An 18,898-nucleotide genomic window follows, 5' to 3' on the forward strand; every position below is an offset into this window, starting at 1 on the left:
GACTCATTCGGAAAAAGAATTCTTTTAAAAAATTCAACATATTAATGACAATATGACATTGATCTGTTACGCTGCACTATAGTACGGTGCATAGAATCCATATGGCAGACGTTTAGGTAGAAACACTAATGATGCCTTTCAATTAAAAATAACGGTTTGTCTAAAACATTAAAAAGGATCCTCGAATATGCACGGTTTACGGTAAGAAAAAATACTTTTTAATTGTAAGTGCACCTTTTATTCTTTTACGCAATTTTCAGAGCCGATCATAACATTGGCGGTCTTGGAACCAGCCGATGGTTGGAAGCGCTTTGGGAACCAGCAGCCCGATTATACACTTTACCAAATGCACTTGATATGCTTGACGTGAGCGGTGATGGAGATGCTAGATTAGTCTGTGCTGACTTAGGGACACTCAATGTCAATTCGCCTAAAGTAATGAAATAGAATTTCTTCTATTCTAATTTTTATCCGTTTATCAGTGGGTAATTGTTATCTCGTTTTTAGATACGAGTTTACAAAGGAGGTGACCAAATAACGGAACACAACATGGTAGATCCACCCTGTGGAGTTGTTGGTTTTTATACAGAAAATGGAGAACCTCAGTCGTCCGTTTTGGCGGTGGGTGTTGGTTCTAGCGTCTACATCTTTAAAAATATGAGACCGTATTTTAAATACTGTTTGCCGCATATTGACGTACATCCAAAGGAACGAGAGGTATAAATAATTCTGAGTTATAACATTAAGTTTCATTTTCTTTCATTTTGAATTATAAGAATAAATTTGTTAATAGATTTGGCACAAAGCTGGATTGGACGAAGAATTGAATGTATTAACGCTAGCTGATGAACTAGATTTATTGTTAAAGGAACTTGGAGCGGGATTTATCTCGCCGCGAACATTGAAATTTCTGTCCATGGATCCGAATTTGAGAGCTAGCTTTGCGGAACAATACAAAAGAATCCCACTGGTTAAAAGCAACGCTTTAACTGCGATTTCCGTGATTCGAAGGGACTCGTGGAACGATCCAGCGAGTAGTTGTCTCGTGCTGGGCACGGAATTCGGAGAACTACTTATTTTAGATCCACGGTAAAACTTCTTTCCTTGACGACATAATATTCTATATGAATAATTGAAAATTATAAAATTAAATGCTTCTTGCGATATGTCTGTTTCAGAACGTTTTCTGTTATGGATAAACATCTATTAGAATGGTCGCCAGTCGCTTTTGCGTGTACAGGTTTATGGACCGGCGATGGAAAAATATTAATTGTTGGAAGAGATGGTAAAATAGGAGTGATAAAAAGAGGAAGTCCTGTGAAACTTTGGGAAAAATTACCATCACCTGCTGTAGCTGTTTCGCCCCTGAATAATGAAGGCATCGCGGTTACTATCATGGATGGTACTTTAATCGGTTTTTCCAGTAAGGTACGCATAATATTTTTAGACAAACTATAATAAATAATAATATATGAATCATATAGGGAATTAAAATATGGCATGTTCGTGTTCCCGGTGCGATTTTGGATTCGGTAAGTTTACCAGTTCCGCAAACTGGACTTTCTTTGCTCGCTGTGAGTACAGCTGGTTATGGTATTCGCGTGTATGATGGAAAACATCACGTGGACACGTTAAAAATTATGGAACCAGTTTCTGCGATGAAGGTAAATTACAAATATTATTACAAGTGTTATTTTTCTAAACTAAATCCCAATAATATAAAAATATTGTATTTTTTCTTCTAAAAACAGTATGGTAAAATGGGTCAAGAAGAACGTACGATGGCAATGGTCACCGTGGGGGGCGGACTCTGTGTAAAAATTTTGAAACGGACCGCAGACTTCAGCATTCACAATGCGATATCTAATTTACCCTTAAATGATGGCTCCAAATTTTTAGTACCAAAAAAAACACGACTGTTCGTTGAGCAAACGATACGAGAAAGATCGGAAGCGAAGAAAATCCATTCTACTTTTCAGCAAGGTCTTCTTCGACTGAGATTGGTGGTTGCCAAAAAAGTAGTCGAAACTTTGAACGACAGTCAAGGCGCGGGACCACATCCTCTTACCATGGAAGCTACGGTTTTAGGATTGGGACCGAATTACCAAATTCGTATTTTATTGACGAATATATCGGATGAATTGTCCGACACGGATTTGTATATCGTTTGCAGAACCGAGAACACGAATGTAAAACCACGGGTGATGGATGTACCTCTGTTACCGAGCGGTATTCCGATTCCTATAGTCCTCAATGCGATTTTGAAGAGTAGAATATCGGGAAGGGTAGAGATTTTACTGTGTAAAAAATCGAAAACGAAGCCAGTAGCTGTGACGGCAGTGGTTTTACCTGCCGCCGAAGAAGATATCGAGATTTAATCTTCTGGAAAGTAGAAGCGTGAAAGAGATATTTTTTATGTGATTTATATAAAAGTGTTCATATATTATATGTATATAATATTATAAATGTGTAAATATTAATTAGAACATGTTGAAAAAAAGTTTTGTAATTGTATTCTAAAAACATGTTATGTCAAAGCAATTTACCTCTTTTTACTTCTTATCCCTTTGCTATCATAATTATATTTTTGTTCACCTCGCGTCTATATTTTATGTATTCTTACCACTTTTATTGTACATTTCGTTTGCACAAAATTAATACTTTGAAATGTTTAAAATATCGCGGTATTCCTATTAGGTGGTCGGTAAGATCAGTGTCGTTTACATCCATTCCACCCTTTGCTATTTATGTATATATACATCGTCTACTACAGCTGATCGAAGGAAACCCATATAAGTTGTTAGACTAAACACGCAAATATTGCGGTTTAGTCGCAGTTATTTACTGTGTGTGCAAAATGTACAGTCAACATAGGAATGAGAAAATGATGGATAATTAATAAGAAGTGAATGGAGACATCCGATCGAAAGAAATATCCATTTTTCAGTGATGTCGAAAAAAATTATCATGCTTCCGATATGTTATTTTTCAAGACGATATCTCATGATTCTTCAATTTCACGTCCTTTTAATCTTGTTACTTTTTCCAGGTAAATTTATAAACAAATTTTTCTGTCTATGAAATTGAATATTTATTTTTTCTGATATATTTGTATTTTTCAACAATTTTGAAGTAGTATTACATTTTTTGTTTAAATTCATTTTGTTAACATTCATTCAAGCATGATAAATATTGCAATTTTGATCATTGTGTAAATAGATTTGTATTTAACATAGGACGTACAAATAATTTATATTTGTAGCTAAAGAATGTACTATGCCAGAAGCAAGTCAAGAAGGATTACTACATTCATTCAAAAGTTATTCAGATATAGTTATGTTTCATTATACAGTTCCAAAAGAAGTACTCAGAGCTACTTGGCAGTTTGCAGCATTTATGGATGGGCAAGAATGCCCAGAAAGAAAAGTACATATGTAAATATTCATTTTTGATTTCATGAACATATGTATAAAGATTCATAATATATCTATTTTTACTATTATAATTTTTAGATACCTGCAATGGGGCAGTTACCCTGTGATATCTATAAATAATGATACATTTCCCAATGATATGTATCATAAGCGTAATCATACCATTATAGTTTCTGCAGTTACAACATTTGAACCAAAAACCACTGGAGTTGTACCAGTTTATGGACCAGAAGCTGGAGATTGGTTTGTAGGAGCTTATTTGTCTCATTGGGATGAAAAGGTTCAACAACAGGTATAGATCTTGATTTTTATCTTTCCTCCAATGTTTTTTTTTCCTTCCAAATTAATTTATATTAATTCTATAATTGTTTATACTTTAGGGACTTGGCCATAAATGCCATTATAGTATAGGTTCTGTAGCTGTATGGACACAAATCAATAGTATTGAAAATATTCCTATTGGTTACCAACAAACATTAAGAACAAAAGAAGCTACTTCTTATTACAAGTAATTATTATGTTCAATCTTTTATGAAGATCGAGTATAACTAACATGTTGCATTCTCATTTAGGATATATATCCCATCAGGGACATGGAATTTTCGTGTAGATATTTGGGGTTGTAACTTTACTGTGCATAAATCTCATAATGTACATGAACTTTGTATCAAAAATATGGCTTTACAAGGACGTTCTTTACCTGTTTTCAATCACTCTGAATCAACTAAAATTGGAAATCTAACTATGTTAGATTCATATACCTTTACAGAGACTTCCCCTTATGAAGATAGTTATTATTATTTGATGATTATTTCAGATAGTATTATTGAAGTAAATGTGAAAGTAGTAACCTCAGGTAAATTTTATTATGTAATTCTTTTTTATTTAATTAATAAGTTAGTTTTACCTTATCTTATTTTTCAGAATGTCCAATCAGGATAACAGAAAAATCTTTTGTAAGGCAATATTTAGATGCACCTTCATTTTCTAAAGCATTAGCTCAATTGCATATGAAAGATTTAACAAAACATCATTTGCATCATGATGAAGATAAATACAATGAATCATTTTATAATGAAAGTGATGTTATGAAAAATCAGTTTGGCACATTAGATGAAAATTTTGATGATCCATGTGTCCCAAGATATCAACTTGCTAGAATTAAGCACTCACAAACATTTTCAGGAGTCTACTTACTACAGGTATCAAGCATTTAATAAGTATAAGTATAAGAAATAAATATACAATATATTAATTTTTAAACATATACGTGTAAAAATTCGTTTTTCAGGGTAGAGAATGGTTAACTTCTTGGGTGATGTTAACTGATGTGCATCCAGTAATTACACAGTTTGATATTTTGCCATTAGTTGATATTGGTGGTACTCTTGATATAAGTGCACATTTGGAAATGGATAAAGTAAGCAGCAATGATTAAGACTCTTGTAGACTCTTGTATTAGGATTAATTTTATATATTATTAAATTTCTTATATACAGGTAGCAACACGACAGTTAGTAAAAGTTGTACTTTGCGTTCAACGTGGACGAATTCCTAAAAAAATTAAAAATAATATTATATGTAAAAATTCCAAAATGTCGATGATTTTATCTTCGTTCGACAAACATGATGGAACTTTATTGATACCATATCCACAGCCAGACACTTGGTATGTTACTTTAGATGCAACATGTTATTTTAATGGGTAAGATCATATTTTTGAAAATATGAATTCAAAATACTAAAATTATAATTAAATTATGCATATAAAATGATGATATTATTAATTAAATAGAAGATCCGTAAATTGTGAAATGGAAGAAATTTTAGTATCACTGGATATACGAACTAGACAATGTGTGTTTGCTGGAAATTATCCATGTGGTCACCATGGAATTTGTCAAGAAGTTCATCGTGATATTCTTTATTATACAACATGCAAATGTTTTGAAGGTCTGATTGCTAGAATAACTATTATTTATACATAGATTTTTTTACCATATTGATATATCTTATTATACAGGATACAAAGGATGGGGATGCACTGATGCTACTAGTGCCAATCCAGAATCTTCTGTTCTTATAACAACATTGATACTCACTTTAAGTAATGGTTTTTTCATACCTGCTATATATTTAGCTATTAAGCGCGGATTATATACTGAGGGATTAGTCTATTTGGCAACTATGCTCTTTTCATCTCTGTACCATGCTTGTGATCAACATGTTATGACTTATTGTATTGCTAAATATGAAGTATGTAAATTGTTTTATAACACTTACTTTCTTCCACGAAATAGCTTTATATGAAATTTATTTCAGGTTTTACAATACAGTGACTTTTTTTCAAGTATATTAGCATTTTGGGTAACACTTGTTGCAATGGCTGAAATACCAATTCGTTTTGTATCATTGTGTCATATGTTTGGAGTTCTTATTATAGCTTTTGGCGTTGAATCCAATAAAACAAGTCTAACCAGTATTTTAGTACCTTTGGGGATGGGCATTATGATTCCAGTAAGTAATTTAGAAGAAATATTTATAATAGTATTATTTCTTTTATATGTTTTTTTATATATTTTCAGATGGGGGCATATGCTTATCGTTGTTTTCATTTAAAAAAGTTGAAAAGACCTAATAGAATTTCAAAGTTATTAGCAGGCTTAACATTGGCGATTGTAGGTTTATTGATCTTTTCGTTAGTTGAAACAGAAGCCAATTATCAGGTATATACAATATAAATTATAAAATATTAAGAAATATAAAAAATTATTTTTATTATTATAAAAATACTTGTATTTTTTTGCAGTATGTTCATAGTGCTTGGCATATAATAATAGCGATCTCATTGATATTTCTTTTACCGCCATCACGATTAGAACAAATTGATTCTTCAGGTACAAGCTCATTTAGCAACGATAGTGAATTACTTGATTATAAAGACCCATCGGGCAGTCCAATTTTCAAAGTAACAAGTGGTCAAGAAAATCTGGTAATTGCGTCAAATTGAAAATTACAGTAAAAATAAGTAATATAAAAACAAACCAAATACGTACTATTATTTAAATTACTTGTGCCAAAAGAGTTCTAATTCTCTAAATAAAAAATAGATTATAGCATCGATTATAGCACGATAATCAAAATTTAAAAAAATGAACGTACATGTACAAATATCATGTACATGTATATAAAATATTTATATATATAAATTTTATAATAGTTCCTAAGTAAAGATGCATAAATGATTATAGGGTAATCTATGTTGAGATTTCCAACTTAACACAGCTCAATATAACATACAACTAGTTTTAACTGCAAAAGTTTAATGAACTTACAAATGGTGCTATTCTATTCTTACTATATTGTTTTAAAGATATAATCAATAATACTAATAGAAATATTTTTATATATTTTTAATATTGTTGGAAATTGTATTGTATCATATTAAATAAGTCGCGAAAAAAGTTGACATCTATTTTTTCTAGAAAATTACGTCATTAAGTAATACCATCAGAACATTGATGACGATGGGTTTATTACTGGGTTTAGTAATAATTATATTTCATAGTCTTCATTATAGTCATAATATGAGTTTTAGAAAAAAAGGAAATTTGTTAATAGAGAACTTGTTACAAAATTTATTACATATATAAATAGAGATACAGTTATACATATTTTTATATTTGTTGATAGTACTTAATATATTATTTTGCTTCATTTACAAAAGTAATTTACTTCTTTTAAAAGCATTTTTATATGTAATTTATATATTTTATGTAATTAGTAATACAGAGAAGTATTAATTGCATAGATTACCCTATATACATTGTCATTGATAAATTATATCCAAAAATACTTGTTAATTGTATTTTATTTTTTATTTTTTAAATATGTTTTGTTATATATAAAGAAATATAATATATATCACGTGCATGTTCTGTGTAACTACTATAACTTTGGGAAACATTAAAATATAAATGCAGTATATGTATCTTAAGAAGATAGAGAAACATATTATGTGTCTAACATATTATTACATCTATTTTTCACATTTAGTCGTTCAAACTTGCGTAAGGGACCACAGAATGTAATTAAAGATATTAATAGCATATTAGGAAATGAAAGTATGAATGTCGTGCCTAAATATAGGTAAATTATTCGAGAATAGTATCCAAATTTCAAAAATTAAATAATTCAATGTTTGCAAGTTTCATCATATTCGATATAAAAATTTATGTATAAAAAAAATCTAATAGTAATTATTTTGATTTATCTTTAAACATTACTTAAAATGTTTCAATTTAAAATATAATAGTAAATAAGAAACTGAGAATTGCTATACACATGATTATATGAACGTTATTTAATATTAAAAATTCCCAAAGTTAATTAGTTTTAATACAGAAGATACACCCATTTTCTCTAGAAATAAATTAAAAGATTATATATGTATATATATATATGTATATATATATAAATGTTCTGACATTGTAATTTCATATTTTTTATTTTATGTGATATTAATTGCAATATGTTATTCAAAAGATTTTTATAATAATTTAACAAAATGTAATTTATTATTATTTCTGATTATTACCTGTCTGAATTCGTTGTTATATAGTAAATTACTAAAGTATAATATTTACTTTAGTTACTGTTCAAATACCTCACAATATGTAAAGTGCCATCTAAGATTTCTCTTTCATCCTATGCCGATTATATTATAAATCTTATTTTTACACTATTAAAAAAAGGCAGGATGATTGATAAAAAGGAATTCATATAACGCAAATGTTCGAAAGATTTATGTATGCTATATTACTTAAGATTTTAAACAAAAAAAAATGTAGAATGAAATTATTCCTTAATCCTGAAAAGTATTAATGATGTATTTATAAGTCTACCACAAATTCAGAATGAATATTAATAACTAATAATATTAATATAAATATTTCGTATCAAATAAGCAGATAAACATTCCATATTATGTGAAATGGATTAGTTAATGTTTAAATTTAATTTCATTGGTTAAATTTATTCATTTTAAATCTAAAATAAAAAGATATATATGTGTGAAAAAATGACAAGTACAGTACCCCGTCCAAAAGTATAGCAATATCATTATTTTGATAATGCAGTGACACGAAATTTTTATAATCAATTTCTTCATTATTTCTTTTTTCAAAATGACATTATTTTTACCTTCTATCGTAGTTTTAATAACATAAAACTTTGCATTACTGCGTTTTACTTATACTGTAACTCTTAAGCATCTTACTTCGCTTGTCAATTACATTTAATACATGTTCATATTGTTGTAAAACACACCTGAAATCATGCATGATACGTCCTTTTTAGAAATATGAATTGTAGAAAAAAAATATAAAAAAAGATGTTAGCAGAAATGAATAACAAATTATTCATTAAAGAAGGAAATCTATCATTTCAATAAATCTGTTTAAATAATTTATGTTTTTTTACTTACTTTTCAAAATCACAATCTCCTATCCAGTCTACTGCATTTGTGATTATAGAATGCTGTTTTTTTAAGTATTGTAAAATGCATAATAAATTTATGTTAACACTAATTTCCTTTTTTGACTGATTAATTGCATTAATATAACAGTATTCGATTTCATTACTAAATATTTTCCATATCTAAAATTTTTTTTATTATTAAATAATTTTTTTTGGAGGCCAGTCAATACGTACAATATCAATATATACCTGTATCCATTTTTTTTGCAATAATTCTCGTAAATTTTCTCTTTTTTTAAATTTTTGTAAAGCATAAATTGTCTCGATACCTTCTTCTATATTTCTTATGCTCGTAAATATATCATTAATTAAATTTATTACCATATTTTCTAATTGCAAAACTGTATATCTAAATTGTTTAATCTTTAGAAACCAAATAGGTCTCGTAACATCGAATACGATGTCATGTGCCATTATAATTTCATTTAAACTTTCGTAAAATAAAGATTCAATTTCCCGCAAATACGCTTCAAATTCGCTTCCGTTTGGACCTCCAATTAATCCTATTTTAGTATTTCTATTAAATTAATAAAAATAAGAATTAATTTCTATCTTATTTATATTTGTTTTCCTCTTTTTTCAAATACCTTCCGAATACTGTTAAAACTTTAGAAATTTCAATGACATCACAGCATCTCTGTTTAAAAATATCAATTTTACTAAAAACTTCTTGCTGATTTATGTCCCATTTTTTATCCGGATTAATATAAGATGTTACATGTATCATAATCTGCAAGAAATGTTGAATAAATTACTAATAAACTGTTAATACAGAGAAGCACTATATTTAATGGGGTAAAACATACATCCTCATAAATTGTTTTATAAATGTTACAACAGAATATACATTTCTTTAGCATCTGTATTCCCATTTCAGGATTATTTCCAAGAACAATGTCAAATTTGATATGTTTTTTACATTGTTCAATTATCTGTGAACTTAATGCTTGACATAATATTTCCATATTAATTCTAAAAATATTACGGTTTTAAATATGTTTGTTAAATTTTTTTTTTAACATAACTTATTTTCCTTACTTTGTAGAATAAAATGGTGATTCTGTCCAAATGAATAATATAAGAAGCAATGCTTCTGTTACAGAGTTTTCGACATCTTCTAGAATATTTAAATTTTTACAAAAATGAAGTAGAATATTTAAATATATCAAATTTGATTGGGCCTCTTCTAATCCTATATCAATATACACAGTTAACTCCTGTAATTTACTTGCGCTTGGAGAATATAAGTTTTTTAATATGTTGATGATCAATTGAACTTCCGTATTACGAAATTGAGCATGTAAATGATTCAAATCTGAATCTATAAAAGATTCCAAATAGACATTTTTAATCGAGGAAAGGTGTAATAAGTTAATATAATAGAATTAAATTAATTAATGAGAAACTGACGTTTTGCATTCCAATAATCTACTTCATCTTGTATATTGTTAATTTGTCTTCTTATTGATGTCATCGTTGCTCTATGTATCTGTCTAATCCAAAACCAAACTATTTTCTCTAATCTGCGGATTAATTTACGTTTTTTTTCATATTCTTCTGAAACGATTGTCGTTTGATTCGTACCTAATAAAAAATAATTGTCTGTATCCGAGGACTTTAAAAATGTTTGGAGAAGATGTTCCTTTGGTACATATAAAATAGTTCTACTCATTGATTTATAAATTTCTTCCATTAGACGTATAATAAACTCATGTAAATTTGAAAACATATCACATCTTAAAACTGTTCATTATGGAAAATTGTAATTCTAATATAAATTATCTTTGTATAAGATAATAAAGTAATAATAACAAATAGAAATAAAATTATAAAATTTTACTGCTATGAAAATAAAAAATTATGATATTTCATTTGGATACATGAAGCATAATCTTCGTTGTGAAGCATAATCGGTGCGTATATACTTTCCATGAATTTTAGGGTATTATTTTTAATATTATTACTAATACTGCCAAATGAAACGGTTTTTAAAAAATTATCTGGAGTATAAATTTGCCATGATGATCTTAAGAAATATGTAAATCCTTCAGATGCATATATTGGAATACCCAACATAGCGTTTAATTCACTTTTATCATAAAATGTAGTTAATACTGTATATGATGGATTCTTAAAATATTCTTGAATTATTTTATCAGAATGTTTGTTCCAACTTATGTCATTTTGAGAATGTATCGTCAAATATTTCACATAATTCATCTAAAAATAAAAGTATCATTTCAATGAAGCATATACAAGTATTTCTACTTTTGTAAAAGGATCTTAAAAATGGCGCCATAGATGGTGTCATTGTATTAAATTACATTTTCGTTAGAGTACTAACGCATCATGTAACTTTTTTCATTTAAATTACATATCAGTTTTGTAGTATCTTCTATTGTATCAATTATATCAGTTTGGTAGTATCTTCTATTGTATCATTATAATTTTGTATAATTTAATGGATATAATGAATGTAGTAGCACTTATTGAATAAAAAGTAGTAAATAATAATAATAATAATAATCAATTGTATATGATTCACGTTTTTATGTGTCTATATATATATATATATATATATTAAAATAGATATTAAAAGAGTATATTTTGCAATCCTTTATCTTGTTATGAATTCTGATAACCCGCCTCGACCAACACATGTTATAAAAGTTAAAAATTTGAAGTTATATATATTAACGTTCTTACTAAAGCAACTAAATCTTTTTCAGAGAATATAGGCTTTTCAGGTTCTGAGGGAACAAGTTCTTCATCTGCGTCAGGTGATTCTGAAATATAATACAATTAGATTAGATATAAATTGTACTTTTAATTGCGGAGGGCATTATAGATATCTTAATAGAATTTAGAATTATCATCAATATGTTTAAAGTTGTTTTGCATACTTCTTTGAGATGTGTACAAATTCAACAATTTATTAATGCGAATAAATCTTATTTAAGATTTCTAATCTTTTATAATTTAGCCGAAATTTAAAAATGTTAAATTATTTTACCTTGGTGACCAAAATCTTCTTCATCGGTATCCATATCCAAGAATTCTCGATGACTATCTATTGTTTTATCCGATTTTTTCAAAATTTCAGATTTTTGTTCTTTCTTCGTGCTCATGTTTGTTTTATTACGTATAATAAACAAAAGTAAGTATATAAAAAATAAATACAAATATTGGTTTACTCTCAACACAGTATTAATTTTATCTTCTTGTTTGTTATGTCGATATGTTTCTTATGTTACTATATGTATTATAAGTGATCATATTATCTGAAAAATATTAATTATTTATAAACAAATAACTAAAAAATAAGAAAAAAATATACATACTTATTAAATATTATTAAGAAAATATAAGAAATTGTAATTTTTTTGCGTAAGATTTAACTTATTCTTAAATATTTTCAGTTGCAGTAAATTTGGTATATTAAGAAAATTTACAATGTCTCAATCTTCCGAAGAAAAAATATTTATTGGTTCGTTTATTCACTCTAACGAATGTGGAGAGTTAATTGTCATCGATCGTGGTATGATACACGTTAAAAACGGCAAGGTATTTATCAGTCAATATTTATTTATTTTTAATTTATTTCTCCATTTATTTATTTATTTATTTTTAATTTATTTCTCCATTTTTGTGTCTCATAATATATTTAATATTAATGTTTTATTTGTTAAATTATATATTTATTTATGTTTAGATCTCCAATATAATAATAAACCCGAGTTCAAATGATGAAAAAAATAAAAATGTCATTGTTCTTAACAACACTCAATTTTTAATACCAGGATTTGTTGATTGTCATATTCATGCAGTTCAACTTCCTAATTTAGGAGTTGGATATGATAAAGAACTTCTAGAGTGGTTAGAACATTATACTTTTCCTCTAGAAAAGAAATATATAGACGAAAAATTTGCTGAACAAGTATTTAATACAGTTGTGGTAAATTTAAAACAACAAAAACTTTTTAGATTATATTTTATACAAATAATAATTATATTATTGTTTTAATTATAGAAACAGACTATAAAGAGTGGAACAACGACAGCATGTTATTTTGCAGCTCTCTATCCAAAAGCATCTGTAATACTTGGACAAACAGTGATTAGTAAGGGTCAACGTGCTTTAATTGGGAAAATAAGTATGAATATAACACGTAGTGATAATTATTATGAAACTACTGAAGAGTCTATAATAAATATAAATAAATTTATAGAGGATCTGATTAAATTAAATGTAAGTCTTAAATATTATACAATAATTATAATTTATATTTTGATTTATTTAATAATAATTTGTGTAACATTAATTTATATAATAATTGTTGTAGAGTCCTCTAATAAAACCAGTTATAACACCAAGATTTGCTTTAAGCTGTGATATGACACTAATGAAAAAATTGGGAAAATTAGCAAAAGAAAAAGATCTTCATGTACAGGTATTATATAAAATAATGCTTTTTTACATATAAAACATTTTGTATGTATGTAAAATATTTCAGACTCATGTATCAGAAAATTTAGATGAAATAGAAGCTGTAAAGAACATGTTTCCTGAATATCCATCATATACAGCTGTATATGATGGAGCTGGACTTCTTACATGTAAAGTATGTCAAATAAGTATATGCAAAATATAAGAAATATAATAACTTTTGTCTATTTTCAGACAGTATTAGCACATGGAATATATCTTTCAGATGATGAAATTGCATTATTAAATGAACGTGGTACAGCAATTGTACATTGTCCTTCATCAAATACATGTTTAAAAAGTGGTCTTTGTGATGTTCAAAGACTAAAAAGCAAAAGCATCAAGATTGGTCTTGGTACAGGTATAAAGATATTGTTTTTACTTAATAATTTTGTAATGATCACATAATAAATATATAGTTCATTTTGATAAAATAATTTTTATATTTTAACTTGTAGATGTATCAGGTGGACAGAGTTGTAGTATTTTAGATGCAATAAGATCAGCTTTGCAAGTATCAATCCATTTATCCTTAATTAAGGAAAATTATAAGGCACTTAATTATAAAGATGTATTTCACATGGCAACTTTAGGAGGTGCAGCAGGTAATGTTCTTAGAGTTAAATCAAGATTGTTACTGTATCAAATTGAATCTCTAATCTAATATTTTTTTAGCCCTTGCAATGGATAATCAGATAGGAAATTTCGAAGTTGGTAAAGAATTTGATGCTCTTGTTATAGATATAGACATAAGTGATGGACTTTTGAATAATTTGCAAAGCAGTACCTTAGAAGAACGACTTCAAAAATTTATATATTCCGGAGATGATCGTAATATTGTTGAAGTATATGTAAGTGGGCGTAAAGTTAAATAATTTATATTCTTGATATTTTATATCTATCAACTGACATAGAGACAATGAATAAAGACAATTTTTTTTAATTGTATATAATAATGCAATCACAATTACTTTAATAATGTGCTTGCAGTATCTGTAAAAAAATAATCATAAGTTATTTGTATAATTTAATAAATGAAATATAATATATAAAATTACCTTTATGCTGTTTTAGAAATATTTTTATGCTTCTTGTAGCTTGCTCAAATGCCTTTTCAAATCCAGTACTGTTACTATCCTATTATTTTAATAAAAAAATATCTAAATCTTTAATAATATTAAAATTGAATAACATTAATAACGATATATACAAATAATGGATCTCGTATATTTAATTCTCCATTGGGATCATATTTTCCAAGAAGTTCAATTTTTGCTTGACTATCTTTTGGTTGCATTTGACAAAGATCATAAACTATACCACTATCCATTCCAAATATCCAGTCAAATTTGTAGAAATCTTGTTTTGTTACCTGAAAATTTAAGGAGATGTTTTATATTATTTTTTAAATAAAAAAATTAATTACCTGTCTTGCTATATGAGTATAATATGCAATGCCTCTTTTCTCAAGCGTAGACATAGCTCTAGGTTCTGGACCGTTACCCACATGATATTGTAATAATGCAGCACTATCTACTTCCCAATAGTCAAGAAGATTCAATTGTTTTATTTCCTCCCAAAATACTGCTTCTGCTATTGGAGAACGACAGCTGTTTCCTAAGAAATTTTAATATTGGTACAATAAAAAATAATATACTTATATTATCACTCTCAATAGATAATTATTGTTTTTTTAATATACCTAAACACACCATTAACACTTTCTTTTTTTGTGACATGTTATTTACTAATTTTGAAGCAGTGTACAAAACAATATTTATACAGTTTTCAAGGTTATGTAAGAAACCTAGTAAAATAAAATAGGTATATGTATACTTTGTTGTAGATAACTATTACTCATATAAATAAATAGTTTCACGAGTATAAAGTTAGTAGAAATTAGAATAAATATTATATTAATGTAATATGAAATTGATTGTTTATTTTGTATATAAAGAATAACTGAGAATTTATTTTATAGAATACCTGCAAATGATAAGTAACAACAAATCAACACTTTAATCCTGTAATAATTGTTTATTGTCTTTTTAAGTATTTTTATATATACACGATATTCCAATAATTTCAATCACTTAAATTGTTTCTAAGCTTTATCTAAAAATAAAAAGCTTATTATGATTATACTTTTCTAAATTTAATTTATGAATTATTACATGTGTAATAAACCTTTTGACAATACCTTCATGTTGTTCCAAAAAAGCTTTTATACTTCGTACACATTGCTCATAAGCTTTATGAAATCCAGCACTATTGCTATCCTGTAAATAAAAGTTTTATTAATTTATTTCTTGTCAAGAAATTTTGAATTAACATTTTGTATTAATATAATTATATACATAATAAGGATCTCTTATGATGATATCTCCCTGTGGATCATATTTTCCAAGAAGTTCAATTTTAGCAGTGCAATTATTAGGTTTCATACTATTTAATTCTTGAATGTTACTATTATCCATTCCAAATATCCAATCAAACTTAACAAAATCATCTTCTGTGATCTATAATGATAAAGTATATTAATATAAATATCAGATGAACTTTTGTAGAATGACAAATTCACTTACTGGTCGTGCTTTATGAGAATAGTTAGTGATACCCTTTTCTCTTAGTGTAGACATAGCTCTATGGTCTGGATTTTTACCTGTATGATATCCTATAAGCGCTGCACTTTCTACTTCCCATGATTCATTCAAACCTAATCTATATATTTGATCATTAAAAACTGCTTCAGCTATTGGTGAACGACAAATATTTCCTGTAAAATAAAAATCATGTTTTTAGCTGTTATGATATACAATTCTTTTTTGTTATTTATTCACATTTTAAGACATACCTAAGCAAATCATAAGTACTCTTTTCTTTTGAGCCATAATTTCTTTTGGTGCAAATATTAAATCATAGAAGATTAAAATATCAACTTATAATGGTACAATTTTAATACAATTAATAATACAATTTTAAAATACATATATACAATAATTTAACCATTGACTAGCTACAAAATAGACCTGACATCACAGTGCAATTAACTGGTGATTTTTCATGTAGCAGTTGCTACACTAGTTAATAAATATGGTACTTTCTTGATTATATTGTTGGTAGTGCTTGTTTATAGAAAACACTCCACGTGATTGAAACAGGTTAAAATTCAATTGAAATTTAAGTAAAAGTCCATTATAATTATGTCATTTTTTATTCGGAATAAACAAAGTAGTGGAGGAATTAAAAGAAAGGTATAAAAAATACATATACATTTTTATTTACTTGATTCTTAATATATCGAAATGCAATTGAATTTATTTATAATTTATTACGAAAAATCACAAGTAATTTAATTATGTTATAGTTTAATAATCACACACACATTAACACAAAGAAAAAGAAGAACGTGCATAAATCTATACCTGATGATAATGAAAGTATTGCTAGTACAGATGAAGAACTTGCAGAAGAGAATCAGAGGTATTTAATATATTTTTTAATTTTGTATTGTGTAGTTTAGATGATTCTTTTAGTTAATTTTTGCATATAACAGAAATGAGGAATATGAAAGCGAAGAAGAAGAAGAAACTCCTCAGGAGAAGCGTGTAAGACTTGCAAAGAAATATCTTCAACAAATTGAAGAAGAAGGTAAAATCTGTATAAAATGATTTTTCTATGTATTTACTTTCTAACATATAATTTTCTATGAATATAGAAAAAGACAGAGCAGAATTTGAAGAAGGGGCAGTAACAAGAAGATTACATGAGGAATATTTAGAAGAAAGAGGAAAATTAAGAAAAACTATCGCTTCAAATTATGTCAATTATAATGAACCAATTTTTCTGAAATGTAAAGAACATAAAAGTTCAATTACATGTTTATGTCTCTCTAGTAATGGAAAATTTTTATATTCTGGTTCAAAGGATGGTGGTTTAGTGAAATGTATGTTATTTTCAAGGGGAAAAAGATCATTAAATTGTAAGGACAATCTTATATAAATGAATTTTGTTTATTAGGGTCTTTAAAGGATAGAACGAAATTAGAAACCGTTAAAGGAAAAAAGAAGTCACAGGATGGGATGAAATGTGTACAATGTTTAACAATTAGTACTGATGGTAAATTTTTGGTAAGATTATATAAACTTTCATTCACGATATATTTACATTTATAAGCATATATAAATATTTATTTTTTATGATTAAAGGTAGCAGGAGATAGTGGTTCAAAATATATTCTAGTATTTTGTGGAAATACTTTAAAACATATAAAAAACTTACAGGGCCATAGAGATAGTGTTACTAGTTTAGTTTTTCGTAAAGATACACATACTTTATATTCTGGTTCTGCAGACAGAAGTGTTAAAGTATGGAATTTAGACGATATGGCATATGTTGAATCTTTGTAAGCATATTATTGTTGTCAGAATTATTTTAATATAGCTCAATTCTGTTATAATTACATTTCGTTGTTTTATTAGATTTGGACATCAAAATGGTATTACGTCGATTGACGCGCTTGCGCGAGAACGCGCTATCACTAGCGGCGGTTTCGACGGAACGATTCGAATTTGGAAAATTGTAGAAGAATCGCAACTTATATTCAATGGGCATAGTGGTAGCATTGATTTCGTGAAACTTATAAACGAAGAACATTTTCTTAGTTGTGGAGACGATGGACAATTATGCGTTTGGGGTTGTTTAAAGAAAAAGCCTTTGTGTTCAGTATTGGACGCACATGGAAGAGATGAAAGTAATAATCAACCAATGTGGATTTCGAGTATAGCTACTTTACTCAATACAGATCTAGTCGCATCAGGTATTAAATATCTCCTTATAAATATATGATTTATCTATTCATAAAGGAATTTTAATTATAGATATAACGTTTATTATAATTATCGAATGTAGGATCACGGAATGGCAGTATCAAATTGTGGCAATGCGGCGACGTCTTCAAATCATTAAATCCATTATTTTCGATTCATCTAACTGGGTTTGTAAATGCGTTATGTTTTACTCCGGATGGCACTCAACTTATTGCTGGAATTGGTCAAGAACACAGGCTTGGGAGATGGTGGCGCGTACCAAAAGCAAAAAATGCTATTGTTATAATACCATTAATTCAAACAAAAACTAAATAGCTTGTATTAAGTTATGAAGAAGAAATGAATTATACAATTGTAAATTAAATTTAACTCATAAAATAAATATATAATTATTTAAATATATAAAATTATATAATTTTGTATAAATTATATAATTTTGTATATATTTAATCTGAACAAACTTTATTGTTATATTCCCAGTTTAATATTATTATTAATTTAACCAGTTTAATATTATTACTATGAACTATATATTCTTCTGTTTCCTGTTTCTGTAAATTATCGTTTACGCATGTTTTTTCATCATCAGCATCGTCATATTTTATACTGGA

General features: G+C 27.3%; 6 protein-coding genes across 13 annotated transcripts in view; 4 read left to right on the forward strand and 2 right to left on the reverse strand.

Annotated features, from left to right (window-relative positions):
- LOC122534108 (protein dispatched) overlaps positions 1–2,465 on the forward strand; it is a 12,393-nt gene extending 9,928 nt beyond the window's left edge. Inside the window, exons 11-16 of the mRNA XM_043664428.1 lie at positions 261–435; positions 508–717; positions 794–1,089; positions 1,179–1,428; positions 1,485–1,664; positions 1,752–2,465. Of these exons, the coding sequence (XP_043520363.1) occupies positions 261–435; positions 508–717; positions 794–1,089; positions 1,179–1,428; positions 1,485–1,664; positions 1,752–2,378 (1,738 nt within the window). The 3' untranslated portion in view covers positions 2,379–2,465. The remainder of the gene's footprint in view (positions 1–260; positions 436–507; positions 718–793; positions 1,090–1,178; positions 1,429–1,484; positions 1,665–1,751) is intronic.
- Positions 2,466–2,709: 244 nt separating this feature from the next.
- Positions 2,710–7,092, forward strand: LOC122534109 (transmembrane protein 8B-like). Of its 4 annotated transcripts, none has more exons than XM_043664429.1 (13): positions 2,710–3,049; positions 3,263–3,434; positions 3,513–3,726; positions 3,815–3,942; positions 4,007–4,290; positions 4,359–4,636; positions 4,726–4,854; positions 4,934–5,139; positions 5,230–5,387; positions 5,458–5,690; positions 5,757–5,951; positions 6,020–6,160; positions 6,244–7,092. In XM_043664429.1, exons 1-13 carry the CDS (start codon positions 2,950–2,952, stop codon positions 6,442–6,444), a joined length of 2,439 nt encoding a protein of 812 aa, XP_043520364.1. In that variant the 5' UTR covers positions 2,710–2,949; the 3' UTR covers positions 6,445–7,092. The 4 variants fall into 4 exon arrangements, with proteins under 4 accessions (XP_043520364.1, XP_043520365.1, XP_043520368.1 ...); XM_043664430.1 differs by having other exon boundaries at positions 3,353–3,434; XM_043664433.1 differs by having other exon boundaries at positions 2,948–3,049; positions 3,353–3,426.
- A 1,136-nt stretch (positions 7,093–8,228) lies between these two features.
- Positions 8,229–12,120, reverse strand: LOC122534110 (dynein-1-beta heavy chain, flagellar inner arm I1 complex-like). Of its 2 annotated transcripts, XM_043664435.1 has the most exons (11): positions 11,986–12,120; positions 11,679–11,758; positions 10,853–11,192; positions 10,383–10,715; positions 10,011–10,293; positions 9,779–9,944; positions 9,560–9,702; positions 9,162–9,489; positions 8,920–9,092; positions 8,637–8,762; positions 8,229–8,304 (listed from the first exon to the last, which is right to left on the reverse strand). In XM_043664435.1, the coding sequence occupies exons 1-10, from the start codon at positions 12,098–12,100 to the stop codon at positions 8,672–8,674; spliced, it is 2,052 nt and encodes a 683-aa protein (XP_043520370.1). In that variant the 5' UTR covers positions 12,101–12,120; the 3' UTR covers positions 8,229–8,304; positions 8,637–8,671. The 2 variants fall into 2 exon arrangements, with proteins under 2 accessions (XP_043520370.1, XP_043520369.1); XM_043664434.1 differs by having other exon boundaries at positions 8,229–8,762.
- Positions 12,121–12,158: 38 nt separating this feature from the next.
- On the reverse strand, positions 12,159–16,482 carry LOC122534114. Of its 4 annotated transcripts, none has more exons than XM_043664441.1 (8): positions 16,307–16,482; positions 16,044–16,249; positions 15,816–15,977; positions 15,659–15,737; positions 14,966–15,075; positions 14,669–14,830; positions 14,517–14,595; positions 12,159–12,253 (listed from the first exon to the last, which is right to left on the reverse strand). In XM_043664441.1, the coding sequence occupies exons 1-8, from the start codon at positions 16,347–16,349 to the stop codon at positions 12,201–12,203; spliced, it is 894 nt and encodes a 297-aa protein (XP_043520376.1). In that variant the 5' UTR covers positions 16,350–16,482; the 3' UTR covers positions 12,159–12,200. The 4 variants fall into 4 exon arrangements, with proteins under 4 accessions (XP_043520376.1, XP_043520374.1, XP_043520377.1 ...); XM_043664439.1 differs by having other exon boundaries at positions 12,160–12,253; positions 14,885–15,075; positions 16,307–16,481; XM_043664442.1 differs by having other exon boundaries at positions 12,160–12,253; positions 14,885–15,075; positions 16,044–16,234; positions 16,313–16,393.
- Positions 12,392–14,501, forward strand: LOC122534112 (guanine deaminase). Its single transcript, XM_043664437.1, has 8 exons — positions 12,392–12,536; positions 12,685–12,927; positions 13,003–13,221; positions 13,316–13,423; positions 13,487–13,594; positions 13,654–13,819; positions 13,917–14,063; positions 14,134–14,501. Exons 1-8 carry the CDS (start codon positions 12,426–12,428, stop codon positions 14,331–14,333), a joined length of 1,302 nt encoding a protein of 433 aa, XP_043520372.1. The 5' UTR covers positions 12,392–12,425; the 3' UTR covers positions 14,334–14,501.
- Positions 16,483–16,558: 76 nt separating the features above from the next.
- Positions 16,559–18,679, forward strand: LOC122534111 (U3 small nucleolar RNA-interacting protein 2). Its single transcript, XM_043664436.1, has 8 exons — positions 16,559–16,712; positions 16,826–16,941; positions 17,015–17,109; positions 17,177–17,404; positions 17,479–17,588; positions 17,667–17,863; positions 17,940–18,277; positions 18,370–18,679. The coding sequence occupies exons 1-8, from the start codon at positions 16,662–16,664 to the stop codon at positions 18,600–18,602; spliced, it is 1,368 nt and encodes a 455-aa protein (XP_043520371.1). The 5' UTR covers positions 16,559–16,661; the 3' UTR covers positions 18,603–18,679.
- Positions 18,680–18,898: the final 219 nt, after the last annotated feature.

This window comes from Frieseomelitta varia, unplaced genomic scaffold (assembly GCF_011392965.1).
Source record: "Frieseomelitta varia isolate USP_RPSP 00005682 unplaced genomic scaffold, Fvar_1.2 scaffold_576, whole genome shotgun sequence".
Taxonomy (NCBI): domain Eukaryota; kingdom Metazoa; phylum Arthropoda; class Insecta; order Hymenoptera; family Apidae; genus Frieseomelitta; species Frieseomelitta varia.